Source organism: Scardinius erythrophthalmus, assembly GCF_964197995.2.
Source record: "Scardinius erythrophthalmus genome assembly, chromosome: 21".
Lineage (NCBI taxonomy): Eukaryota > Metazoa > Chordata > Actinopteri > Cypriniformes > Leuciscidae > Scardinius > Scardinius erythrophthalmus.
Genome location: NC_138241.1, coordinates 33,645,513 through 33,668,188, shown reverse-complemented (window position 1 = coordinate 33,668,188; position 22,676 = coordinate 33,645,513). Strand labels below are relative to the sequence as shown.

The following is a 22,676-nucleotide window of genomic DNA, read 5'->3' as shown; positions in this document are numbered from 1 at the left end:
TCAAAAAACATTTATGATTATTATTCATGTTAAACACTGTTGTGCTGCGTAGTATTTTTGTGGAAACTGATTTTTAAGGATTCTTTGATGGATAGAAAGTTCAAAAGAACAGCATGTATTAAAAATAGACCTTTTTTTCCTAATATTTATCAATTTCATTAATGTCTTTACAGTATTTTTTTTAATCATTTTAATGTGCCTTGGCTAAATAAAAGTACTAATTTCTTTTTCTTTTTAAATCTTACTTACCCCAAACTTTTAAATGGCAGTGTATTATGTTTTTAAAAAATAAATAAAAATGTGATAGTAAGAAATTATCTTAGAATAATTTCTGAAAGATCATGTGACACTGAAGACTGGAGTAATGAAGCTGAAAATTCAGCTTTGATCACAGGAATAAATTACATTTGAAACTATATTACATCAACTTTTATATAAAAGTCCTGTGGAAATGTATGTTATACTCAGCTCTACATATTATTTTATGTGCTAGAAATGGCTCTTTGTGAGTTAAATCTCTACAAAATTATTTTTAGAAATCTCAAACAACTGTAAAAGTCAAACTGGCTGTAATTAGTCACCTCACCAAAGCATTTCACAGCGCTGTGTGAACTTCAAGAGAAAGCACAGAGTGTGTGTGAAGCTCCTCAGAGTGATGGTGAGATATACTGCGCTCTTTTCCTTAGACCAGACGGCTCTGCTCACAATTCAATCTGACACCCATGAAGCCAAACTTTTACACATTATCTTTATTGCCACAAATAACTACTGATTCTGATCACTGTCCTCGAGAACGTCCATGAGGGATTCCTGTTCAGAAAACTGTTGCAAAAACACAATCATCTCCTCTAGCAGTTCCTCTCCTTGTAAAAATCCACGCACGTCATGAATGGTTTTTCCAATCCTGTGATCAGTGATCCGGTCCTGTGAGAAGTTATACGTCCTGATTTTCTCTGATCGGCCTTTGGTGCCAATCTGTAATAAGAGAATTAACATAAATCAACTAAACCAATCATATCTGATACTAGATAGTCACTTATACATCAACACTGACAATTCTACAGTAGCCTTATTCTGTGCATTAATAAAGTTAAATTCAATTTGAATTGATGTTTGCAACTGTTAATGCAATGTACTTCCAGGTAAAACAGGATATTCAGAGAAACTAAACGTAGGGCGGGAATTTATTGGATCATGAAATGTGTGAGTTACATGCCAGAATACCAAATTGATGTGGCTAAAACAGCAAGATTATGAAGTTTTTTTTCTTCTTCTTTTGAATAACGTGCACTGATGAATGACTGTCAGGTTTTCATGTACCTGGAGTTTGCGAGCCTGGTATCTCTTGCTGGTCTCCTCCTCCAGCCGGGCGCTGTAGAGTTTGGCTCGCAGGAGGGTCATCGCCGTCTCTTTGTTCTTGATCTGGGAGCGCTCCTGCTGGCACTCAGACACTGTGCCTGAAATCAGGACAAATTATGAATAAATTGTGAAAGTATTACAATCTAAAAGAACTGTTAAAATGCTATTTATTCCTGTGATGCAAAGCTGAATTTTCAGCATCATTACTCCAGTCTTCAGTGTCACATGATGCTTAGTATTTTTGTGGAAACCGTTATATCTATTATTTATGATATTTATTATGGTTATTATGACATTTATTATTATCATCTGACACTGAAGACTGGAGTGATGATGCTGAAAATTTAGCTTTGCGTCACAGGAATAAATTACATTTTAAAATGCATTCAAATAGATTTTTTTTAACAAATATTTCACAATATTACTGTTAATATACACAATACAGTAAATATATAATAACAACATATTATATATGTTGGGGACATAAAAGCACTTTTGACTGCAATTTCATGTCATCTAAAGCCTTAATTTATAGATATGGTAGTCAACCCACTCATAACTCATAACATAATTTTGATTATGTAAACCAACAACATTACAATTTAGCTTTCTGTACTTCATGATAGAATATTTAGACAAGCATACATTCATATCAGCAAAAAACATTATTCAGGGATTGACATTAATGTTTTTAGTCTGTATTGACTTCAATTATGTATGTAATGTTATAAGTTAAAGGTAATGATGCAAGGAGACTTTTACTTGACTCTGTCCATAATGCAATCGTCAACATCTCTCATACATTAACATAATCAGTAAATATTGCATAATGTATATAGAGCACTTTCTGCGAATTACACAGTGTTTTTTTGTTTCTTGATGACACTGCGCATCACTTTATTTTAATATCAAAAATGAACTAAACCGATGACTCTGAAAGAAAACGCGTAGAAACACACAACTTCTACATGCATCTCATTAACGGCACGCTCTTATTTTAGTGTTGTTTTTAACTTTAGCTTTGTACATTCAGTTTAACACATTAAGTTAAAGAGGGTAAACTTTACCATTCAACTGAACTGTGCACATACTTACTAAATATATAAGTACCTAAAATACAACTTGAAGTTTTCAAGCGTATTTACTTTGACTTCTCAGATGTGGCCAAAATTACAACAACAGTGGTTACATAAAAATATTTGTTTAATTGTTTGATCAAACTTATTGATAGGCTGGATATTGGTAGGGACATGTCCCTAGCGTCTCTACTAAACTCTACACCCTAATCTCCATCCTGCTGACCTGTGGGTAGATGGACGATCCTCACAGCGCTGTCGGTGGTGTTGACGTGCTGTCCTCCTGCTCCACTGGCTCTCTTCGTCTCTATCCTCAGATCTTTGGGGTTGATGGTAAATGAGATCTGTGAGGGTAAAGAGAAAGTCAACAATGCAATAAGATGAATAACCACTTATACCTGAGTACTGCTCAAAGAACAAGGCTTTCTCATGAAATACCGATTCTATTTTTTAATAATAACACCTAATTTACACATGCACTTACTTCGTGCATGTGTATAAAGCAACACATCTGATGTGTAATCAGATAATTTACTTGTAACGTTATGGACTTTTATTTTGAAAAAAGAAAAATCACCCAGAAAAAGAAGCTTCGTACAACTGATTTACACATCTGAATTGCCATTAGAGCTGACGTTTTGTGTGTACCTCAGTGGGTTGAGGAAGTATGGCCACGGTCATCGTGCTGGTGTGTATGCGACCTTTACTTTCTGTTTTCGGGACCCTCTGGACACGATGGACACCAGCTTCAAACTTTAGCTTTTTATAGCTGAGTGGACCACTGATACTGGCTGCTGCATGTCTGATGCCCCCTAAACAAGCCAAAAACACCACTGGACATGAGCGTTCAGGGCACATGATAACAAAAACACAATCACTGACACAAATTATTAAGAGTTTATAGAGTCTTTGCCTATGACAGGATAGAAGTAGACGAATGTGTCAACCTAGTTCACTAGACATGACCTCCAGGATTCCAAAGTCCCAGCCATGGAAAGCAGCGAAAGACTGATACATATCGAAGATCTCTGCGGTAAAGAGCATAGCTTCTTGACCTCCGACCCCCATAGTGACCTCTAGGACCAGGTCACTCATGTCTGAGTCCTCTTCTGGGATCAGCAGAGATAAAATCTGGAACACAGAACATTAAGTATTGAGTGTCTGTTTACATTATGTTTATAACTTGTTGTTTTTACAGCATTTTTACTTGGTTTGACTTATTATCAAGTCATGCTATTAATGTTATTTGTATATTCACTGGTTATATATATTATAACTGGGTGTTATTTATTTATTTTTAAACAATACAGTGAATGTACACTATAAATGAATTAATATATATATATATATATATATATAATTTTACATATTTATGTATTCATTTCTAATTTGTTTACTGGATACATTCACTGTATTGTTTAAAATTGCATAAATTATTAGCTTGTACATTTACTTATACATATGTATATATATATATATATATATATATATATATATATATATATATATATATATATATATATATATACACACACACACACATACATGCAGTATATAATATTTTCAATTAAATATTAAATTAGTTCCATATATTCATTTCTAGTTCATGTACATTTACTGATAATGTATAATAATATTGTGATAATAACATAATAAAGCAGGGTTAATCTTTTTATAAATATATATAAAACTTGTGAGACCCATAAGGTCTGTAAGTGTTTACATGTCCTCCATCTCATTCCTTGGTATACTTTAAAAAAGATCTGTGACTGTGCAAAGACTGTATGACAATCAATAAGGGTAATTTATTTAATAAAGGAGACTGACATGTTAATGAGAGGATTTCACACCTCACCTTTTGTTTGAGATCTTGAATGGCTGCCAGACAGGTTTCCTTCTCAGACTCGGCAAGCTCATGTAATTCTGGGTCATTGTCTGAAATGAGATGCAGATGCAAATGAAATGGCACTCTAGAAAGCTCTTCAATTTAAGTACATCTTTCACAGTTCACTACCTTTCAGCAAGTCCTGTGTTTCCTCCAACTCCTTCTGTTTTTCCTCCAATTCCTTGATTTTTTGTACCAGAGGCGCTAGTGCAGAGAGATTAGTCCTTTTAATTTTTATATTATCATCATCCAGTGCTTGGTTTTCAATGCTGATGGAGTCCAACCATGTGTTATACTCCATTTCCTTCTTCCTCAGATAGGCATGTAAAGACTTCTTGTTGAAGATCTCATCCACAGACAGTATCTTAGTGACCAGCACAGACTGGGATGTATGAAAGTCTCTTTGAGTGTGTGGTATTGTGCTTTTAACAGTCCTGTGAATGGCTGGACATCTGCATACTGCTCTTCTAATGACTCCTGCACTCCTGAACAGTGACACATTCAGCAGCTGAAGACTCTTACTAAAGCAAACGACTGCCATCTCCACTCAAGTGCCGTATTTAAAGGAGGATAAAAGCATTTACCATTCAAATAGTTTTCCAAACACAACTTTATTGCAGCCTTCAGTTGACATCTATGAACCACAACATTCACATGTACTGTACGATGCTTCTTTTTCCGGGTGATTTTTCATTTTTCAAAATAAAAGTCCGTAACGTTACAAACATACTGGAAATATATAGATTCAGGACGTTCTGACATTTATGTATTAAAAACATTTAGTAACATTATGTAAAAATAAATGTACACAGATTTTAAATCAAAATTAAAGTTCATCACGATAGTTCGTCAACATAGTTCGTGTTTATTGGAATCTAGAGCACATTACTATTTAATTTGTTTTATTTATTTTAATCATTTTAATTACTAAATTTTATTAATTAAAATTAATATTGTTTATAAAGGCTTTTTATTTAGGCAGAATTGCCAGCGTTGTTTATTTTAGGTAAACATCACATTACATTTAATCTATATTATGTTTACATTAACGCGTTTTGTATAAGCATTATATTAATATAATAGCCTATTTTAAAATCGGGACGATCTACTATTTATAAAATAAGATAATTATTCTTAATAATGAATTGGATAATGTAGAAATACTACAATAAATTCCAAATCGTGTAAAAAACAGTACCACATTAAACCAGGAGATGGTAGTATTGGCAGGGTTATTAATAATATTATGTATTTATATTTTTTACACACACACACACACACACACACACACACACACACACACACACACACACACACACACACACACACACACACACACACACACACACACACACACACACACACACACACACACACACACACACAACAACAACAACAACAACAATACTTTATTTATAATAAAGAGCACACTATAATAAATTACTATAACAAAATTTAGAAGAACCAACGACAGTATAACCAATAACCAATAGATGGCAGTATTAGCAAAGTTATTTATACATAACATTTATAAATGTAGATAATCAGTTTTATTTAATTTTAAATTTGCATAATTGTGTTGTTTTACGTTTTGTTTCTGTTTAGTTGATATTTAGTTTAGTCTATGTTACTATGTAACATACATATATAATGCATAATATATATATAGTCAGACAATATATAATGACTGATATATTTTTTTATTAGACCACAATATTCACTCAAGTGATTCATGAATTCAGTTTGATCATATACACACATTTGCCATTTACTGCAGAGATTTTCAATTTTTTACACAGATATCATATATTTCCAAACATTTTTACAACATTTTGCACCTCATTAAACAGGTCTAAATTGATGCTTTACCCGAAGAAATTCTACAACAACAGTCCAACACAAATTCCAGAGCGGTTTAGAAATGTCAAGTTAGTACATGTGGCTGCAAATGTTGTCTCTAAAATGAATGTTCTGTTAGATCTAATCTTTGCATTCTTTAAAAGTGTTATGTGAACATGGACTAATACAGTTTTTGCCCGTTGCTTGAACACTATAGACCCATGCTTAGACTAAAGTAACACAACTTGAAGCTTTTGTTACCATACCTCAAACACATGTACCCATACCTTAAACAAAAGCGCTGCTTTGCACTCTAGTTGCAATTCTGCAACACACTTACTCCTTTATGCAACACACTTGGTCCTGCATACTACACTCTATTTCATACATAAGACACTTAGTTCAAAAATGAAATCCCAGGGTGCCATTTGGAAAACACATGTATCCAAAATACAAAACACATCGGGTAATTGCAACCACTCAAATACACACCTGAAGACACTTTCTTGCAAAACTGAACACCAATCAGCCAGCTACAAAAAGCCCTCAGTTTAGCCATTTCAAGAACTTTGCAAGCATGGATGGAGGGAGAGCAAGAGCAAGAGGAAGAGGAAGATGAGGAGGACGAGGAGGACGAGGAGGATGAGGATGACGAGGAGGACGAGGAGGACGAGGAGGATGAGGAGGATGAGGAGGATGAGGAGGACGAAGAGGACAAGGTCAAGGTCGAAGAGGCCATGCACGGACCCCTATTTCTGATGATATAAGAGCAGCTTTGGTGGACCATGTCATCAACCATGGCCTGACTATGAGGCTGGGCAGAGAGTCCACCCACATCTAAGCCGCTTCACAGTGGCATCTGTAAGAACATTCTGACTAGAAAACAGGTATGTCTTCACCTCTCTACCTTCTACTCTACTCAGATGGTATTTACAGCACTGTACTACAGTATATCACATTACCACATCATGTAAAACAACAGGGTATTGCAGGGTGCTAATGCTCCTTTTGCAGCCAAAGTGGTAGTTTTTGTGAAACATACCATGATTACTTATATTGAGATGTTTCAGTACAGTGGATGATACAGTATACAGTAAAGTACTGTAAGAAAAAGAAGCAAACCGATGACAATTTGTGGTTGTATTTCTCTAGAATGACTAGAAGACCTTCTGGGGGAGGACGCCAACGCCTGTTCACACAACAGCAGGAACTTGCCGTTGTGGACCTAGTGAGGGCAGACAATGCCATCCGTCTCCACCAGATACGACAGAAAATACTTGCAGACAGGCAAGTGTTCAACAACATAAACCCTGTGAGCATCACCACCATCAGACACATCTTGGGAAAACACAACATCACCATGAAGCAGCTCTACAGTGTCCTATTTGAGAGGAACAGTGTCAGGGTCAAAGGACTTCGAGCTGAATATGTACGGGCAAGTGTAACGGTCCTTTACATTTACAATACATTATTGGTGAAATCCAGTAGCAGCTGAATATGTACCATATCAGTACCACATGGATCCATTCGGAGAGCTACACGGGTACCTGTGTGATGGGGTGAGGGTTCTGTATGTGTACTGTAGTACAGTAATATGTTTTTTTTTTTGTTACAGAGAATCTTGGCCATGGATGGAGCTGCACAGCCTCATGAATTCATTTTCATTGATGAAGCTGAATTCGACCTGGGCAAAACAAGACGACGGGGTCGTAATGTAATTGGCCAAAGGGCAATTGTAGACAATTTTTTTTTTTGCACAATTTTTGGTTGTTTGAAAATGTGCCTCCTGAAAATATGCCTTCTGAATAAACAGTGAAAATCAAAGACTGCAGTGTTTTATATAAAGTAGACTAGTGTATTCCCCCTTATCTGAAAGTGTATGCATATGATGCAAGTATGTGTCATTTTGTCATCAGAGTTAAATTTTGGCAAGTGAATGTTAGGTTTTGATAGCAGAGTTTAGGTTTTGATAGTAGAGTTTCAATGTGACACAGATGTGAATGGTATATTTCCCAGTGTTGTGTCATGTTTACTTGTGTGTAGAGTTTTGGCACAATGAGCGAAATTTTGCAAAATGTGTTCAAGCAACGGGCAAAAACTGTAAAACAGAGCCATGTGGATTGTGTAATTCTCACTGGAGGCCGAGATTTGACATTATGTGGCCCAGAGAAAGAGAGAAGGGTTATAAAAAGTTTAATCCTCTGCAAAGGATTCAAATTTCACAAATCAAAGATTGGGTGTGCAGGGGGACAATGAGTATACGTCATTTCTAACCACAATTTCACATCCAAATAAGAAACATATTAAATTCAAGAGCTCTTTGTTATTGTAGTTATGACTCCAATCTGTCTGCAAATAATAAAAATATCCTTGCATGCCCCTGAATAGGAGAAGTGAACAAAAACACTCGGTGAACAGCTGGAAACCCCTGCCAATGAAGTTTGTCTTCGTTAAGAAGATACTAACGGACAATATCAATATCCATTTGTTAGACAAGCACTCCAGTGGCTATTGTCTTCGGCTACATTGTTCTCTGATTAGTTCAGATTGCACATAACACACACCCTCAAACGTCAGACAACCTCTGAGACCCCAAAGATGCAATTAAGATTTATAAGTGACGAGAAACACTTTTTAATTGTGTTTCAAAAAAGTTTCTCAAGAATGCTCTTATTTATCCAGAATATAACCTATAATAATTATGTTATAGAGCATCCACACTATTTAGGCTAGAATAACACGCATAATATTTATAAATATCAATATAACCCTATAGCAATGAGTAAGAACGTTTGCTAACATTTCCTTTAAGTAATGAAAACCTTATTTCTGAATTGTCCCTGAATGTTCAAAGCTTTTTAAAGTTTGATTTTTATTTTGGCCATTAAAGGTATACTTCACCCATAAATTATAATTATGTCATCATTCACTCACCCTCATGTTGTTCCAAACCTGTATGGGTTTCTTTCTTCTGTTGAACACAAAAGAAGATATTTTGAAGAAATATAACAAGTTGATGGTAGCCATTGATTCCATAGTATTTTTTTCCCTATATGGAAGTCATTAGGGTCAACAGAACTAAGAAACTCATCCAGGTTTGGAACAACATGAGGTTGAGTAAACGATGACAGAATGTTCATTTTTGGGTGAACTGTCCCTTTAAGGGAACATTCTATTCTATAATTTTGGGAATGTTACATTTGGAACATTATGTTACATAAGTAATAGTAACATTTAAAAAGAAAAGAAAAGAAAAAGAAAAGACACATAGAGGGACGTCCAAATAAAACGTTTCAGGAAAACGTTTAATGAACAAAGTATAAATAATGTTTTTCTGCCAACATTTTAAGAACATTTCTAAAAACCAGAACCATCAACATTACTGAATGAACGTATAACTTTGAGAGAACCTTGTCAGAAAGTTCTGAGAACGTGAGCTGGAAAGGCATTTTTATTTTGCTTAGCAAAGCCAGTTTAATGAGCTCAGATTGAACGACTGAATTATTTCACAATCACAGCACACTTATTAATTTATATAAATTTAATTAAAAAAAAATACATATATATCCATGTTATTTTTTCATCCACTCGCACGGATTGTTACAACCTCCTGCACTGATGCGTTGTAATTCTTTACTTGTCTAAAATGTATCAGTTGTAATGACGTGTTTCTGACGATTTTTAATCCAAACGGATAATGATGTAAAGCATGCAGCGCTTAACCAGGCTGAAATCCACTGACATAGCCATTGATTCAGAGAGGAATTTGGAGCAACTTCAACTGACGCAGTCATCACATTCAGAGCTGTGACAACAATCACAGAGCACATTCTGCAAACTTGCGCGATGACATGCAGGACGTTTCAGGAAAACGCGAAGAACCATGTAAGTAATAACACTGCAGCACTGTAGAACGCTTGTCAATGTCAATGACAGTATAATCCAGCTGTGCACGCGCGCAGGAACACTGTCTGCGTCACGACCTGGACTGTTTGAAAACGAACACGGTCGAACTTCTAATTGGATTTCTGCATACTGTATATATACACTACTGAACATTTTTGTACATTTGATTTTTTTTTTTTGGTACAATAATGCGTTACATTTAAATAATAATACATTTAAATACATTTATGCTAATTATAATAAATACAATTAAGAAAAGACTAACGGTAAGTGCTTTGTCAGATTTTGAATAAATTAAGCGACTGAATAAGAACACTTGTCTGTTGAATGTGGGCGGATTTGTACGCAGGACACATGCTGATTCAGGTCAGACCTCCTCAGGCAATCCCGTGAGAAAATCCCAAAAATATCTGGCAGGCAGATTCTCATGAATGTGTTGTTAAAGCTTCATTCGATGCAGTGTATTGAAATGCAAAGAAACGAAATAGCAGTGTTTCACTGGTGCCAGAGAACGTGACCTCAGATTCCCCAGTGGTTATCAATGCCAAAACCAGAGTTCTGAATGAAGCCAACTTCTTAAATACATACCAGCACGTCTTCTGTCAGACTCAGCCATCTGCATTCACAAGCAGAGCCTGGGTTAGAAGATGATGTGGATTATACTGCACACATTTATGATACTTATGGTGCTTTTGCTGTTTTTTTGGAGTGTTAAAGCCGGCATGCAACAGAAGTTGCGATATATTCTTCCATATTGTCTTCTCAAACAAGAAGAAATGTTGGGCGGGACTTGATTTTGTCCTTGAGGAATTGATTGGATGGTTGTGGTTTGCTATTGGTCAATCTCATGTGAGTGACAGTTGCCCCGCCCTCATGCCAGTAAACAGAAGAAAAGAGATGTCACTGCAAGAGGGAGGGGAAGTTATTTTAAGTGAAGATTAGAGAGAGCACATGCATTAAAAAAATAATGATATGCATGAATAAATCATTTTATATTATAAATAGTGCAATATTCCATAAAAAATTCATCATGGGCTGTGTCCGAAATTGCCCCCTTTACTCTTAAATAGGGGATTTTTTGAAGGGAAAGCCATTTGTTGTGGTGTACGAAACCATAGTGGACGTTATGGAGTGCACTCTTTCAATCCCACAATGCACCGCGATAACGAGTGTGCAACCGATGTACGCTCAACTGAATACCCATAATGCACTGTGAATGCACTGACCATAAGATAAATCATTCATCCATCCATTTTCACAAACCGCTGGTCCAATGTGGCTACAGCGTAATATCATACAAGTATAAAATCCTTTTTAATTGATTATTTAATTGTTTAATTAAGTTTTGCATGCTATTTTCTGACAAAGTTAAAGATAAATCTTTTCATTACTGGAGCTGCCAGTTTGCTATAAGTTTCAAATGATTATTAAAATATAAGCTCAAACTATGCATAAGCGACACTCAGTGTCGTTTTCATTCACTCCTTCAAGTGAACTATATTAGTGGAGTAATGTAGGGAATAGTGAATGAGGGTAAAAGAGGCGATTTTAAAACACAGCTAGGTGACTTTAAAGCATCTGTCCTCAATCACTTTCATTGCGGGTTTGGTTACACTAATATTGACTTTAAACTGTCAATCAAGCATGGGCATTGTTTGCTGTGGCTTATGATTAGAGACCTGTTTGTTATTGTTTGCATAAGTGCTGCATAGATTTTACGCTTCACCTTTAAATTTGCCCACCAATATTAGTGGAGGCCCACCCAAACAGTAAATCCTGCCTTCGCCCACGAGGTTGAGGCATGTAACACATGATGCAGAGATAACCTTCCACTGCCAATAGCCTAAAATGAATTAGCTAGACATTCTTAACCTCCTCTGACCTCAGTTATCCCACTCCTCCCAATGCACTTTGTTCTTCGAGTGTTGAGAAGACACACATGACCCGTGTCTTTTCTCTGGGAACGAGCCAGGAGACCCCATTGCCTGGCTGTTAAGTGTTGGAGGGATGAGAGGAATTAATCGTCTTAAGGAACGGGCCTTAACGGGCGAAAACAAGGATAAACCCTGCAAATATTTGATGAATGACGGCTATGCAATTCATTTTTGACTCTCTCTAGAATAATAAGCAGGGGTGTGTTTTGATAGATAAATGAGGCCTGCAGGAATACGAGGTTCAAATAAACTTCATCTCAGAAAGTTTGCTGTTGGAAAGTTAAGTGCTCAGGTTTCAGTCAGAGAAGAAACAGTGAATAGTTATTGGGTTTACCAAGGCAAACATCGCTGTTGTTTTTTGCGTGAGATGTGCAAATCCATCCATCCTGAATTTATTTTCGTTTCATTTACACCTCCTTACATTCAAATTGGAATTGCAATTATTAGGCTATTTAATTCAGTTAATTCATACACATTCAACAGTGCTTGATTTAATCCACATTTGGCATTTACTGTGTTAATTTTAGACCCTGAACATAAGAACATAAGAACATACATTTCCTTCGCAAGATAAAAATGGCCTTTTTGGGTTCCGCAGTATACAAAGATTTCTGAACATCCGTGTTTATAGAAAACCGTCTCACATAGAGCGGTACCTACTGTTTTGATTCCCATCGCTCACTGGGGGTTACGAAAACATGACGTGACAGAGTGAAAACTACAGAGCGACTGAGAGTTCAGGGCCGAGGAAGCCGAGCATGTGAAGGAAGCGCCGAAAAGCTGCAGATTCCACAACTGGGCCTTTATAAAAACATCTGAAATGTCCAGCGGAGACTCCAGACCAGTGAGCAGAGGAACGGAAGAACAGATGGAAAAACATTGTCATTCCTTATAACTATAGCATCAGGAAAACACCAGACAATGTTAAATAAACAAAACATTTTAGTTCACTTTAAACATATGGATACAAAAAGTCAAAACACCATAGAATCAAAGCAAAGAACAAAGCAACATAGTTCATGCTTGTGTGAGAAAGAATGAGCATGCATCAGGAGAGCCGCCTGAAGAAACTCATGTACCTGCGTTTATAGATCACTTGATTGAACAAAAATATATAGATTTTGAAGAACAGATAGAACAGTAAAAGAGGCCCTTTATGTGAAACTCATGATGTTGAGTCTCATGATGTTGAGCTGTGATGTTTAACCCTTGAGTAAGAGTTAGTGTTTTACCCATTTTCACAAGTGTGTGTGTACCGGTATATACATTATATATATTTATATGCAAATATCTTATTAGCCGATCACATGGCAGCAGCTCAATGCATTTAGGCATGTAGACATGGTCAAGACGATGCGCTGAAGTTGAAACTGAGCAACAGAATGAGGAAGAAACGTGATTTAAGGGACTTGGAGCGTGTCATGGTTGTTGTTGCCAGACGGGCTGTTCACGGAGTGTTTCAGAAACTGCTGATCTACTGGGATTTTCACACAACTATTTGTTTACAGAGAATGGTCTGAAAAAGAGAAATATCCAGCGAGCGGCAGTTCTGTGGGAGAAAATGCCTTGTTGATGCGGAGGTCAGAGGAGAATGACCAGACTGGTTCGGCAACAGTAACTGAAATAAGCACTCGATACAACCGAGCTCTGCAGAAGAGCGTCTCTGAACGCTCAACATGTCCAACACTGAAGCAGAAGAGCTACAGCAGAAGGAGACACACACCTGTGACACTTCTGTCAGATAACAACAGCAAACTGAGACTACAATTCACACGGACTCACCAAAACTGGACAATAGAAGATTGAGAAAACGTTGCCTGGTTTGATGAGTCTCGATTTCTGCAGCAACATTCAGATAGTCGGGTCAGAATTTGGCGTAACAACATGAAAGCATGGATCCATCCTGCCTTATATCACCAGTTCAGGCTGCTGGAGGTGTAATGGTGTGTTATATATTTTCTTGGCACACTCTCAGTACCAGCTGAGCATCATTTAAACACTACAGTCTACCTGAGTATTGTTGCTGAGCATGTCCATCTCTTTATGACCAGTGTATCATGTTCTGATGGATCCTTCAGCAGGATAACATGCCGTCACAAAGCTCAAATCATCTCAGACTGGCTTCTTGATCATGACAGTGAGTCACTAAACTCAAACGTCTCCACAGTCACCAGATCTCAGTCCAGTAGAGCAGATTTGGGATTTGCTGGAACGGGAGATTCGCATCATGGATGTGCAGCCGACGAATCTGCAGCAACTGTGTGATGCCATCATGTCAATATAGATCAAAATCTCTGCCACCCACAAAGAATTAAGGCATGTAGTACACACATACAGTATACACATTATATTTCTCTCTCTGCCGCACCACAATGTGACAGCACTCAGAGATGCATCATGGGACTGAATCCCTGCACAATAACAGACAAAAGGGTAAAGCAATGTCAGTGACAATGCCAAAATTAGCAGCAACAGATATTCCCTGGGCCAGTAAATCATAGCAGAGACGCACAACATCACATAACACAGTAACATCTGGAAGAAGAAACTATCAGGGCGTCTCCTTCACTAACCTGCAAGATGAGATCGTGTTGAGGTGGATTCATGCGTGTATATATTCCACTGAATGATGGGTATATATATATGCACCTGCTCAGATTTCATGTGTATTCATGTCTTTAATAATGTCAAGCACTCAAGCCAAAGATCAGGATACAGAACAACGCCAGAGGTTAAAGAGTGTTACACAAATTAACTTGCAAAATAAAATAAATGTCTCTGCAGCGTCCAACCATATAAATAAAAAACACTTTTAAATGAGATAAAGACGCACAATAAAAGTAACTTGTACACATAATAAAAGTGGCGATCACTTTATGCAACTTCCAATGTTAGTGAAGACAGTGGCGGACAACTGTCAAATGTGGATATGGATAAAAATAGAAATTTATTTGAAATTGGTTGTTTGACATGAAATATGTTTGCAATGTTGATATGTCCTGTGGTGTGTGTGTGTGTGTGTGTGTCATTCAAATCCATGCAAAACTATTTTAAGAAGCATTTTGCTGATTATTATGCATGCATCTTTTAAGAACTCATTAATTGAAAGACTACATGGAAAAGTTCATTTGTCACACCGCAGGACAATTTAAAATGAACGGATGAAGGCAGAAATAGGATTAAATGGGACCTAAAATGTATTTTCCCTCATGTAAACCTGAACAAGTTGGCAAAACTAAAAAAAAAAAAAAAGACTAATCGGTTACATCAAAATGTTTAAGAAATTCAAAGTCTAGGTAAGCGGAACTGTCGGAAGATCTTTATTTTGTACTCACACATTTTAATTGCTCTTAACTTGAAATATTTGAGTAAGCTTATTTGTACATTTAATCTAAATTTAAATCTAAATGTAATTCCAACTAAAATATTTTTCAGGAGTGGAACTGGAAACTTGGCTATCTTAAACTAGCTAATTTGATGATAAACTTTGATGATAAACGACAAATATAATCAACTACAAAGCAAAACAAACTAAACCCAAAATCCCCCTCCAACATGGCAGCACATGGTATGGCTTACAGTAATTGGCAGGCCACAGGATATCGCAGTCCTCCACCCTTGGCCACGCATTTCTTTCCCCAGGACAGACCGCTCTCCAACATGGTAACAAAGAAACAATGATTAATAGAACAGAAAATGGTTTACATAACCCTACAATGTAAAAATGTGTGCACTCCATTTAAACAGTGTATGGTTAAAGCAAATAAATGTATATTATACCTGAAATAAACTGTGATCTGTGTATTCAAATCATGAATTGTTGGCTAACTGCAAAAATAACTTTACCTGTGTACCTGAGCACCTTTACCTGGTATAGGCTTGTATGCGGTATTACCATTGCTGGCTGTTACCCTGCCTTGCCTGTTATTCATCCTGTGTGGTTTGGGCCATCACACTATGTTAATTTAGAAACTCTTCTAAATTAACATAGCTAAACATTAAACGCTACTAATGCCTCGTTTCCACCGAAGGGTATGGCACTGTGTATTGTTAGTATAGTTTTGTTCAGTGTTTGTTCAGCAATTTTTGCTGTTTCCATTGTCAGACGTTGTGAATGGTAGTCTGAATTCCGAACCGTACCGTACCACTTTTTTTGGGGGGATCTGCTGAAATGGGAGATATATATATATATATATATATATATATATATATATATATATATATATATATATATATATATATATATATGTGTGTGTGTGTGTGTGTGTATAAAGTACACAGTACACCCATAATATAAAATAAAATATAACACTAGCTGCAGAAAGTGTGGAAAAATATAATCATAGCCTCAAGAAGTGAAAAATGCATGATGCATTTTATGTTATTTTTAACGCATTCAACCACCAGTGTTAACTGCAGAATACGTGCTACTTTTCCCCAGCTCTATAATATAAACCCAAAAATATTTGACATTTTTTTAAATGTATCATGCCTTTAAATATTGAACTGATAAGAAAGTAAATGTGTACCTTGAAATGCAATGTAAGTCGCTTCTGCCAAATGCATAAATGTAAATATAAATATCACATATTGTTCTCTAATGCGTCTTTTATTCATAATACACTTAAAGGCTTTTTTGCTTAAGTTGGATTTTTAGTTTCATTGTAACAAGATTTTCTTTAGGAACATCAATGGGGCTCATATTTGACCCAAAGTGGGGGGTCTTGTCAGTAATTCATACCATCCCACAACTAATTAAATAAAAGCCAGATGCTCCTGAATACATCTCTGCACGATTTTCCAAAGTGTCGTTTCTAATGAGTTTCAGAACAGCCGGCACACTGTGTCCAGTCATGAGGCAAAGAGCACGCTTCTGAATAAAGGTCTGTAAAAGTTTCCAAAGTTTGTGTAGGCCTTGTTTCTTAGGTCATCTGGACTGCCAACAGTGCGGACAGGGCAACTAGTCCAGATTAACATAAGGATGACGATACAAATTTGCATCAAATTTTCATTAGTGTACAATGTTTTTAAATTATAATAATATTAAACATTGATGTTTCAAGCAAACTGCACTACAAAACCAGCATGTGCTTTCCATTTTGAACAAAGTTTATCTGAGGTTTTATTACAAAGTGTGTTTTTTTTCTTCTAATAATCTCACATAATCTCAATGTCAATCAAGATTGGTGCTGATCCCTCTTACTGACAAAATCCATGAAAAGATGATTTGAGACATTGCATTTCATTCAAACTAAGGTTTTAGGTTTTCAATCACCTTTCAAACTCATTTGCAACGAAGCAACACAGTTTATGCGTAATTGTGTGAGAAAGAGTGAGCCGTCTGAAGAAACTCATGAGCATCTAGAATGTGTTCAAACTGAGCATGAGAATGTGTCATGGTTGTTGTTGCCAGACGGATCAGTGAGATCAGTGTTTCAGAAACGGCTGATCTACTGGGATTTTCACACACAAATATCTGTTTAATGTTCCGAAAAAGGGCAAATATCAAGTTCTGTGGGTGAAAATGCCTTGTTGTTGCCAGAGTTCAGAGGAGAATCAGAGAAAACCATAGTTAGGTTCTGACTGAAGACACTGACTCATATTATTGTACAACACCCCCTTCATCTGCAGTGGATGCAACTTTAAAAGCATCTTCACTATGTCAATACGGATGTTGCATGAAGAATGTTTAATCATTTCTGACGTGGGTGGTTTAAATGGAAGGTCATAAGACTAACCTAAGAGTCAGGCTGTTGTGTTTCTCTGGTGAATTGGCCTAAAGGGCAAAAGTCATGTGATCTATTGACGTTAGACTTAAAGTCAATGATGTTGTGTGTTTATCATGCCTTATTTGCAACTTGATTCTGCATGTGATTTTACTGCTGAGACCTTATTTCTACCACTTTATCTCCCCATTTTGCCTTGTCTAGTCTGTATTACGTCAGAACTCAAATCAAATCATCCTTTCCCATCATCTTTTCTTATAAGCTGCATAGAGGAAAGCAGATATGAAGCTATAGTTTTGTTTTTACCTCACAAAGGTCTTTCTAATATCGACACTAATCAAGGAATGGAGGTTAGCAGAAGTATTGCTGCAAAAAAAAAAAAAAAATTTTATGACAAAAAGTTCTAAAACATTTTAGGCTGCTCTGTCTCAGCCGATCTAACAGTGCTCGTCGATGTCAAAATGATAGAGATGGCCAATCAAATCAAAGAAAGCGGGCTTTACTGTTGATAAATGCGAAGTCAAATGTGATGCTTTATTTTTAATGGTGAAAGTGTGCATGGTAAGATGTAAGTAACTAAACATTTAATATTTGCCAGCTGTTCTACGAAGGAAATGTTAAACGACCCGCAGTAATATCCAGTGATGAAAACTATTGAACTTTATCAAATGTTGCCATTTTAAAGTGAAAATATGGTATCATACACATGATTCATGCAATGCATAACTGAATGTAAAGTGACCAGAAACGTTTTGTTTTTGACATATTAGACATACGAATAAGATTGCATGTGTGCATATTTTAAAATAAAATATTATTTACAAATAGTTTAAATTGATTAGTTCACACCTATTAGACCTATAACTCATCCGTTTCTTCTTTATTCCCTTAAATCCTTTTTACAGTTTTTCTCGATTGCTTAAACACATTTCTTGAAACTATGCCTCGTATTCTCAAAACTATAAACACAAATCCATAACGTCTCACCCAATTCCCCAAACATCCTATTTTCAGGTCAAAATGAAGCTCTACACTCAAAACCATTCACTCTTGCTGAAAAACCAAACTTTGCCCTCAGACAGGACACACAAGCCCTCAAAATCACACACACTACAACATAGTCTAACACACTGGTGCAATAAATTCAAAACAACATTTCCAAAACTGGTAAGTTATGTTGCTTGTAGTTCCCCCCTCACAAACCTTTTCACATGATGAACACAAAAGACACAACCAGTGGATACATTGGCACATTTTTATTCATACACAGAAAACACACACACAAAAATATTTTTTTTTACTGGTTTACTCTTTTTTTTTTTTTACTCTTTTTTTTACTCTCTCCTCTATTTTTTTTATTTATATTTACTTACAGTAAGATGTGTGTGACCAACATATGACAGTAAAAGAGCACACACAAACCATATTCTAATATGGAATTCGAATTGTTTTGGACTGGTAAAGAGTGTTGGACGTGACAGGAGGGCCTCCACTCAAGGATACAATATGATGAACACGTCTATGAATGTTCCACATATGGTTGAAATACCATCATTTGCCTAGAAAGATAACATTCTGGTAGTCAAGACTATAAAGGAGAAAGGATGCCCTCCCTTCACTGTCACACTCTGCAGCCACACTGTGTGACTGTATGACTGCTGGCCTTTTCTTGCAAGAAAATACACCTCATCAAAGACTATTGGAAATGTTTGTCTCTTATTCAGTGATTTTGTTTGCCACCACTCCTCCCTGAAGGCTCTCGAGGCGACGGTAAAGCGACTCAAATTTGGCCTTACTCGTAGCCCAGCCTCCCTCATAGTCAAACCATTGATAAAGACATGGGCAACTAGAGTGGCTTGAATTTCATCTGAGACTGCTTGTCTTCTTGTCCTTGCCCTTCCTCCTCCTCATTCTTATCCCTCTTCCTTCATGTCTTTCTGGATCCATTGTTCCAAAACGCAATAAACTGATTTGGGCCCTTTTATCTATTGAAGGTTCTGATTGATGTGTGTTAAATTTTGACTCTTAGTGTTTCCACCTGGGTAATTGTGTGCTAACTGAGCTGAAGCTGTGCTGACTTGAGTGAACAATATTGAATGCTAGTGCTTTATACATGACAACATGGTCAAGGCAATGAGAAATTAAGGGATTTGTGTGTAGAGTTTTGCAGTGAAAGTTCGTCAAATCTGACTCATGTGTCAAAACAGGGAATAGTGTTTATAGTTTAGTGAAATGGGTGTGCTTTTTGATAAATGGCGTTATGGTTTTGAAATTTTTGTTCAAAAGCCTGGTTATAGTGTTTAAGCAATCGAGAAAAACTGTAATTCTTTTAATCCACCCCCCAAAAAAAGAACCTCACCCCACCAATGTTCAAGGCATAAACACGCTTAATTTTGTATACTCTTTTATGAGTTGCATACTGTGAATTTGGACATAGTTCTTTTGTCACATACACCTGTCAACATTTGGGTACCAAAATACAGGAGACCTGGGGGGGTTTCAGTTCTACCACATGCGGTTTCATGTCATCTATGCATTACACACCCCATCGCCAAATCATAGAAAAAATTCAGTTAAGACAGTTGTATTCATCTTAACAATACACAACAAATCAATATACAGAAAAAAAGATTTCTAAAATAAGGTATAGGCCACAAATCTGTGAGTAGGCTACAGTTTTCAAAACTGAACAGGTAATGTTGTGTAATATTCAGTTACTGTAAGAAACTGTTCCAGCGGGTGGAGTTTACTGATAGGCCTACTGAATATTACACATCACCTGTGTATAGCCTACTCCATTAACTGGAACAGGTTTTCACTGGAACTGAATATTACATCCAAATATTGTTAATCAATCAGTATATTGTTGTGTAACTTCACCTATTGGAACAGTATTTCAAAAATTTTAACAGTAACTGAATATTACATACAAGTATTGCGAAAGAACGATTTACAAAACAACGTCTGCGAAAGCGTGCACGGATCGTGAATTTGTTCACTGTCACCATTGTACGTGTTTTTTTTTTGTTTTTTTTTTCTGTATAGTTCTATTTTGTTAATACATTTTGCATTCTATTTTGGCTTTCTCGTGTGTCCCTATTTTTGTTGTGTCCCTTTTGAGCCACGGGGCGAAACGGGTATGGATTGAAAAACCAAAGCAACTGTAGGCCTATAGCCTACGGTTTACAAATCTGAGCACAGCTGAGAGTTTTTCTCTGGTAGCCTAGCCTACTTTTGGCGTAGGATATTTACTTCCGTCAAGGTCAGGCTACAATGTCAAATGTATTCCCAGGAATGAGTGATGCGCTTTCCGCTTTTAAAATTTTATAAAATAAGTAGCCTAGCCTAAGATATGGCTTGAATGGTTTAAAAGCATTAGCATAAATAAAAGCGCATCGTATAATGTAACGCCATGCAGCCAAAGGATAACAGAAAAAAATGGATGCTGCGTTAATTGAGTTAAATATTTACTTAACACGCAGTCTTTTCCCATTTCTACCAGTAACGCTTATTCAACTTCCCGCGTCTACTACCTGCGCAGATATCGACGGCACAACTGGGTTGTAGGTTGCCAGGTTGAGCTCACAAATGGGTTGAAATTTGTATGACGTGATTGCGCGAGTAGGATGGGTTTCATACAAGATCTGGCAACTGGACAACCTTGGAATAATATATTGATGTGATTATTCATATAACGACGTTTGGGCGATACAAATAACGGGAGTTTCACGGGAGAAATAACAAAACGGGAGGGGGGCGGGAGATGGGTGTGAAATACGGGAGACTCCCGGGGAAAACGGGAGTGTTGACAGGTATAGGGAAGTGTGATTTTGGATGCAGCCTTGATATTTTATGTTATTTTGCTTTTCAAGTAAACGTGTGAAACAAAACAAAATATGTTGCTTTTCATGTTAAAGTCTTTGTTTTGATTTAAGAATGTTTAGATATTTGTATTGGAAAACAAGATAAAAATACTGAGGAGGAAAATATATATTTTTTTGTAGAGAGAACTGGACGTGAATGGACATGAGTTTGTGTTTTTTGATGAAGTCATCAGGCCATATTTTAATGATCTAAGCGCATTGTCTAAAGCTCACGACGCAAGTGCACTTAGGCCGTGTCCGAATCCACTTTTGCTAGCTTAGCGACGGGAAAAATGGTCGGCGCTCCCGGTGCATGGTCTAAAAGGGTTGTTCCTATTCTCTTAATGAGTAATGGGTGTGTTTTGGGCGTAACGTGCAATAAACCAATCAGAGTCTCATCTCACATTCCCTTTAAAAGCCAGTTGCACTCACGCCATGGCAGATTCGCTATTTACAGGGTGGAATTTGCAAGTGGAAAGACTGAACGGAAGAGAGGAAACTCGTGCGCGAGGTTAAAGAGCGCAAGCAGACTATCTACGGGACAAGCCGGATTCCACCATATCTTTATGTACACAATATTAATCTTTTACATTGTAATCCTTTTATTTTTAATATTTGGCTAGTCTTGTGTGCTGTTGCGCGTCCCTGTGTGTGTAATAAGCAGAGTGTACTGCGTTGTGGACCCACCTATAGGCGCACATTACTAACGCGCTCTTTAAATAAAAATAAAAATTCTGCGCCATTGACTTTAGACCAGATTTCAGTCGGTTTCAAAATAGCAACGCGCCAACAATGCGCCTGAACACACCTCGTTCTCAGACCAGCAATCCCATGGGCGCACAAATGGGTGCAAATGCATTTGCTATTTAAACAACGTGATGCAGGACGTGAAAATGATAACTGCGTCGGGCTGAAACTAGCAAAAAACTCTTGCGTCGCGCCTGGCGCTGCATTGCACCGGTGTATGATAGGGCCCATGGTGCGAAAGAGGAGTGCTGATTCTTTTCTAAACGATTTGATGTCTGATTTTTGATTTTATCAGATGGCCCAGTAGGTTCTTTGAGCCTGGATGATATGTTGTCCGCTGG

General features: G+C 36.9%; 2 protein-coding genes across 2 annotated transcripts in view; one reads left to right on the top strand and one right to left on the bottom strand.

The window, feature by feature from the left end:
* Window positions 1–724: 724 nt before the first annotated feature.
* mtrf1l (mitochondrial translational release factor 1-like) lies at window positions 725–5,034 on the bottom strand. The gene is made up of 7 exons (XM_081350514.1): window positions 4,450–5,034; window positions 4,291–4,370; window positions 3,383–3,566; window positions 3,084–3,247; window positions 2,662–2,779; window positions 1,321–1,457; window positions 725–975 (listed from the first exon to the last, which is right to left on the bottom strand). Exons 1-7 carry the CDS (start codon window positions 4,859–4,861, stop codon window positions 766–768), a joined length of 1,305 nt encoding a protein of 434 aa, XP_081206640.1. The 5' UTR covers window positions 4,862–5,034; the 3' UTR covers window positions 725–765.
* A 4,878-nt stretch (window positions 5,035–9,912) lies between these two features.
* Window positions 9,913–22,676, top strand: part of slc29a1a (solute carrier family 29 member 1a) — a 55,650-nt gene continuing 42,886 nt past the window's right edge. Inside the window, exon 1 of the mRNA XM_081350813.1 lies at window positions 9,913–10,044. The gene's annotated coding sequence lies outside the window, so the exon portion shown is untranslated. The remainder of the gene's footprint in view (window positions 10,045–22,676) is intronic.

What these genes read in the sequence shown, in the direction of transcription:
- mtrf1l (XM_081350514.1), bottom strand. Translation starts at nt 4,861, where the DNA reads ATGGCAGTCGTTTGCTTTAGTAAGAGTCTTCAGCTGCTGAATGTGTCA. An exon ending in GGTCATGTCTAGTGAACTAG is followed by an intron (nt 3,248 to 3,382) that starts GTTGACACATTC and finishes TGGCTTGTTTAG; the next exon opens with GGGGCATCAGACATGCAGCA. An exon ending in TACTTCCTCAACCCACTGAG is followed by an intron (nt 2,780 to 3,083) that starts GTACACACAAAA and finishes TTACCCTCACAG; the next exon opens with ATCTCATTTACCATCAACCC.